This window comes from Aptenodytes forsteri, unplaced genomic scaffold (genome assembly GCF_000699145.1).
Source record: "Aptenodytes forsteri isolate BGI_AS27 unplaced genomic scaffold, ASM69914v1 Scaffold119, whole genome shotgun sequence".
In the NCBI taxonomy this organism is placed as follows: Eukaryota; Metazoa; Chordata; class Aves; order Sphenisciformes; family Spheniscidae; genus Aptenodytes; species Aptenodytes forsteri.
In genome coordinates, this window is record NW_008796165.1 from 2693754 (window position 1) to 2699710 (window position 5957).

At 66.3% G+C, this 5957-nt stretch overlaps 1 protein-coding gene across 1 annotated transcript in view; it reads left to right on the forward strand.

Moving 5' to 3' along the window:
- The first annotated feature begins 382 nt into the window (after nucleotides 1-382).
- The window catches only part of MPL (MPL proto-oncogene, thrombopoietin receptor), an 8540-nt gene continuing 2965 nt past the window's right edge, over nucleotides 383-5957 (forward strand). The window contains 11 exon segments of the mRNA XM_019474130.1: nucleotides 383-485; nucleotides 2625-2760; nucleotides 3111-3286; nucleotides 3510-3775; nucleotides 3852-4040; nucleotides 4042-4304; nucleotides 4632-4804; nucleotides 4908-5050; nucleotides 5205-5364; nucleotides 5544-5631; nucleotides 5753-5840. Of these exon segments, the coding sequence (XP_019329675.1) occupies nucleotides 383-485; nucleotides 2625-2760; nucleotides 3111-3286; nucleotides 3510-3775; nucleotides 3852-4040; nucleotides 4042-4304; nucleotides 4632-4804; nucleotides 4908-5050; nucleotides 5205-5364; nucleotides 5544-5631; nucleotides 5753-5840 (1785 nt within the window).

Sequence of the window (5957 nt, forward strand, 5' to 3'; positions counted from 1 at the left end):
GCCCCCAACAGCCTGCCCTGCCCTGCTCTGCCTGCCTTGCCCTGCTTGCCCCATGTGGGGGCCTCCCTGGTTTCTCAGGGGTTGTTTTTCTTCCTACTCCAGCCTCCCGGCACGCCGGTAGCCACAAGGGCAGGACGTGCCGCCTATCTGATAGGAGCAGTCTCTCTTGGCACTGCGGCTGGCAGTGGAGGGGCCGCAGCACGGTGGTTTCGGGCACAGGGAAGTGCCGACGATGGGGTGGGGGGAGCCTCCAGCCAGGCTTCCTGAGCTGCACAGCCACCACTTTCCAGATAAAGGTATCGCCTGGAGGAGCCGCAGCAGCTCCCGGGGAGCTGGGAAGGGCCGAGCACGGCATGCGCAGCCCCGGCACACGGGGTGCGGGATGGCAGCCTGCCTGCGCCAGGGCTGGCTGCTCTCACTGCTCCCTGCTGTCCTGCTCAGCCTCCGCAGCCCGCTGTCGGCACCTGAGCCGGTGACATCCCAAGGTAGGTCCTTGGGGCCATTTTCTCCCCCAAAGGATGGGCCAGAGAGGAGCTGGCATGCCAGGCACAGGCAGCAAGCACCCTACAGCAGCCAGAACCTGCAGGGTTGGGGAGGGGACATCCCAGGACGGTGTGCGAGGGGTGTTCAAGGTGGGCGATGGAGCCCCCTTCTCACGCATGGGACACTCTGGGGTGCCTGGAGCAAAGGGACGTCCCTGCTCTCTGCGGGCAGGACCTGGCTGCCCCTGGGCACCCCTTCGGGATGGCAGCATGCAGTTCCCAGCCCCGCACAGGTGGCAGAGGGGCTCCATGCTCATCAAAAGCTCTCAGAGTTACAATGACGAGGTTCTCGGCAAAATTCAAGCTAACATCTGACAGCGCGGCTCTGCGCCACGGGTAATGCTGTGGCACTGCTGTGCTAATCCCAATGCTCCCGCGTCGGCCTTGCCATGATCTTACAGCCCCACCGAGCATCCTCGGCTCAGCTGGTAGCTGGCCCCAGCCTGGCCTGCTGTGCCTGGCAGAGCTGCTTCCCAGCTTTCTTCCGTTTCGGGCCTGTCCATGCTTTCTTTGAGCCCCTCCTTAGCGCTTTTCACACTTTCTATAACACCATAAAAAGCATTAACTGAACAAAATCCTGTTGATCTCCTGCTCGTCTCTCCAGCCCCACCCCAGGTCTCTGGCCATGGCAGGCTCGGGAGCATGTTTTGAGTCACCCCCATAGGGGCAGTGGGAGGAAGGACGGGGTTGGGCTCGTCCTCCCTCTGCCCGCAGCCTCTGTGGCATTGTTGTGCCCTGAGCTGCTGCCCAAGTGTGGCTGATGCAGGCTGCAGAGCTGTGCAGCCACTCTTCCTGGGAAACGGCCTGCACCCAGAGAAGATGCTCTGGTAACCCACGGGACCAGCGTGGCCTCCCACTGATGCCATGGGTCCCCGTGCCACTGGGCTGCTGGGACTTGGCCACCCCATCCCCTGGTGCTGGGAGCTGGGAGAGTCATGGAGCCAGCACGAGGCCCGTGGTGGGTGCAATAGGGTGCAAAAAGGGGAGAGCAGGTAGGGGGGAGGCTGTGGTCCATGGAGAGGGGACGTGGGCTGGGAAGGAAGGCAACATAGGGCTGGCAAAGGAGGAACAGGGGTGGGGGTCAGGGCAAGGGAAGGGGCAGGGAGAGCAGAGGGATACTGGAAGGGTGGCAAGGACATTTGGGGACTGTCCCTTATTCTTCACCTGGGGCAGGCTCAGCTGGCAGCGCAGGGAGTGCAGAGCAGAGAACTGATGTGCTCAGCACATCGAGCAGGGCTGGTTGCTGGCAGGGGGCTTGTTGTGGGGTCCTTCAGCTGGGGGCAGTCCCGGGGGAAGGGGGCACATCCCAGGAGGAGGAGGAGGAGGAGAAGGGCTGGGGCAGGTCCCGGGGCAGAAGCGGTGGGGGAGAAGGGGGTGCTGGACCAATGCTGGGGGCAGCAAGGCCACCCCTGTGCTTCACGCATCTTCATCTTGGGGCTGTCCCCTTTTCCCTGACAATGGGGACAGGCGCCCATATGCCAGCAAAGTCACCGGTGCTTGGGACAGAGATCCTGCAGGGTTTAATGCTCCAGTTCATTCCCACAATGACAGGGAGGGCAGCATGCCGAGTGGGGCAGAGAAACTCACAGCCCCCCAAGCAGACCCCGAGCCAGGGTTTGAGCATCCCCCCTGCTCAAGACTGCGCGCCCCCACGCCAGCCCCCAGGCCCTTTCCCTCTCCCCGGGGCACTGCTCTCCCTTATCTCACTTCCACGCGCCTTCCGGCATGAGCAGGGCAGGGGTGCTTCCCCCCGATCGCTGGGCCCTGAGCTCCCCTCCAACCGCAGGGCTATTTCGGGATGTTTGTTTGTCCCGAAGGACCCCACGTGCTGAGGAGGGGGGAGCGGTGGGGCCGGCCGGTGGGGAGCCCTGCCGCCTGCCAGGACCCCAGTGTGAGCCAGCAGCCAGCATACGTGCTGTGTCCCTCCCCTGTGCCACAGCCATGTCCACAGCCATGCCCATGCTGCCCCAGGTCCCTGCCCGGCCCAGCCTTGGAGGCGAGCCGGCCAGCGGGCATGGGGACGCAGGTGGGATGGGGGCAGGTTTGTGCCCAGGGGCTCCTTCACGCCCACGCTCCTCCCAGACGCTGCGCTGCTGGCAGGGGTGCCCGAGGACATCCTCTGCTTCTCCCGCTCCTTCGAGGACCTCACCTGCTTCTGGGATGAGGAGGAGGAGGCAGCAGCAAGCAGGACGTGCTACTTCTACTACTGGTATAGCAGGTAGGAGGTGGTGGGGACACAGCCCAGCCTCCCCTTTGCCTGCACAGAGAGCAGCAGGGTCAGGGTCAGAGTACCACAGCTCTCCGTGCCATCCCAGTGGCTCCCAGCTGCAAGGAGCAATGGTGAAGAGCCCACGGGAGCTACATAGCAGCCACTACACACCCTGCAGCAGGGCTGGGACCATGGCTGTCCCTCAGTCCTGTGGGGATGGTGCCCTGCAGTGGATGGGGGCACAGGGAAGGAGCTGGTGACACCGAGGTCTCGGTGCCTTGCCCCAGGTCCTCTCTCCTCCAGACTGGCCCTGGGCAGGAGGCATGGGGTGCTGCAGGACCCTGCTCTCCGTTCCTCAGGGACGTACCCATGGTGTGCACGGTCTCCACGTGGCGCCACGGGGCCGGCAGGACACGGCATGTCTGCGTCTTCCCCGGCCAGGACGTGAGGCTCTTCACCCAGCTCCACCTCCGTGTCCTGGATGCCACCACCAACCAGACCAAGTACCAGCGGGAGCTCAGCGTGGACGCGGTGGGTGAGTCCTTCCCACTGGGCAATACCCATGTGACACCAGGACAGTCCCCAGACCTGGGTCCCCTGCCCTTCTGTCCACCACAGGGGCTGGCAGGATCCTGCGCCCTGTACGGTGGGCACAGAGGCAGCCCTGGGGGGACTGCCGGGTGTCCCCCGGCAGGACCAGGGCATGCCCAGACAGGGGCTGCCACAGGAGGGCAAACGCCCCGGCACATTCCCCGCAGGTCTCATTGCCCCCCCAGTGAACATCACAGCCCGCTGGGCCGGGGCTGCGGGGCAGCTCTGCGTGTCATGGCAGCCACCGCTCACTGACTACCTGAACTTCTTCCTCTACGAGGTGCGGTGCTGCCCCGCCAGCTCCTCAGAGACGCCCTGCAGCACCGCACTGGACCCCGGCGGGCAGCGCCCCGGGGAACCCTCCATCCGGCCGGCCAGCAGCACCCACACATCCATGGCCAGGGCAGCTGCAGCTTCCCCAGGAGCAGGGCAGGTACATAGAGGGGCCAGGGCTGGGCAGGGGGACTTGGGAGCCACAGCCGCTCCCCAGCCTGGCCCCTCTCCTGCAGGGGCTGGTCCAGGCCCACACCTGGGCAGTCCTCCAGGACCTGCAGCCAGGGGTGAGGTACCACATCCAGGTGCGCAGCAAACCCGACGGCACCTCCATGGACGGCGTCTGGGGGCCCTGGTCACAGGCAGTGGCTGCAGAGACACCCCGCTCCTCCGGTGAGCAGCCGTCTGCACTGCCAGGGCGCTGGCTGGCATGGCGGGGAGGCACCCACACCTGGAGCTGCGAAGGGTGGGGGTCCTAGGGTAGGTGAGGTGCAGCACCCAGGTTTTGGGGGGCACGGGGTAAGCAGCCACCTCCCTGCCCTGGCTCTTGCCTACTCAGGAGACATCAGGCTGTGCTGCAGCACCCCTGACCTGCAGCACGTGCGCTGCGAGTGGAGCTGGGACCCCGCAGAGCCCCGCAGCTCCCACCAGCTCTTCTACCGGGCGCCTCCAAGCGGGCCCGGCACAAGGTAAGGGGCATGGCGGGGACGTGGTGCTCAGGTAGCAGGGCAGCACATACCAGGGTCCACCAACTCTGCTCAGTGTCCCACATCCCACACTGTGCCGCCTGGCTCTGTGCCCTGCCCTGCCCTACACCATCGACCTCACACCTCCCCACCACCACTCCTGGCCACACTGCCCCTCCAACTACGGGCAGCACTGGCTTTCCTGGGCAAGTGCAGGAGGAGTGAGGCAGCGCTGGCTGTGGGGACAGTGTGGCCCCAGAGCAGGGCTGGCAGCGGGCAAGGGAGTGGGGCCACCACGGTGGGGCTGACTGGCTCCCCCTCCTCACGCAGGGAAGACGCATGGCAGCGGTGCGAGGAGGCGAGCGTGGGGGTGCAGGGCACCCACACCTGCACCTTCCAGCCCAGGGCTGGCAGCGCCATCTCCGTCCTGGTGAATGTCACCCAGCCCCACGCGCCACCCACACTCAGCTACTTCAAGGAACCCTTCTGGCTGCACCAGGCTGGTGAGTCCCAGTGCCACTGTGGCCCCTGCCCCTGCCTGGCTGGCGGGGTACACAGCATCCCATGTCCCGTTCCATGGTAGCGACACATCCCCATCCCCAACAGTGCTTACAGATGCCCCGCAGCTTGTGCAGGCGACGGTATTGCAGGGCCGGCTGAGCCTGCAGTGGCTGCCACCCCTGGAGGCACTTGCGGAGCAGCTGGACTACCAGGTCCGCTACGCTGTGGAGAACAGCCATGACTGGAAGGTAAGGCATGGCCGGGGCTCCCCCGAGCAGCCCTGCCCACCTCTGCTGCCAGCACATGGCCTGTGTGAGGTCAGGCAGGACAGACCCGCACCCCAGCACTGCCTCTCGGCCACCCTGCAGCAGCTGTCATCTCCAGCTCAGCTCTGCCTTGCAGGTCCTGCAGGTCCCACGGGCAGCCAGGAAAGAAGTCCTGGACCTACGGCCAGGTGCCCGCTACCATGCCCAGGTGCGGGCCCAGCCCAGCGGCCCATGGTACCAGGGCAGCTGGAGCGCCTGGTCCAAACCTGTCATGGTTGACGCCATGGCCGATGCGGGTAAGGGACAGGGCAGGAGCGGAGGCTGCAGCCAGAGGAGCCACACGGCCAAGGGCAGGAGACCAAGAGTGCTGGAAATGGGATGGGGAGCACCAGGAAGAGGGTGACAGAGCTGTGAAGGGCTCAGTGGTGGTGGGTCTGGGGAGGGCTACAGTCCCAGCATTCCTCCTCCAATGCAGGCTGGATCATCCCGAGCGTTACGGTGGTGCCGCTGCTCTTCACAGGAGTGCTCCTGGGGCTGCGGTGCACCTTCCCCTCCCTCTACAGGTAAGGGCTGTGCCTGGGGCAGGTGCGGTGGGTCCAGCACCAGGCCTGGGCACCTTGCCCGGGGGCGTCAGGGCACCCCGGGACTGAGGTTTGCCTTTGACACCCCCTTCCCCGCACCCAGCAACGTGAAGCAGAAGCTCTGGCCCCCCATCCCTGACCTGCACCGCGCACTGGGCAGCTTCCTCCACGAGAGCAGCAAGCACGCCCAGGTGAGGGGCCGGGGCAGGCGAGGACAGCGCGCGCCCGGGGGGGGGGCGGCGGCGGAGCGGGCCGCGGCTGAGCCCCCAGGGGGGCGGGGGGGGCGGGCGCGCCGCCCCCGCCCCGCC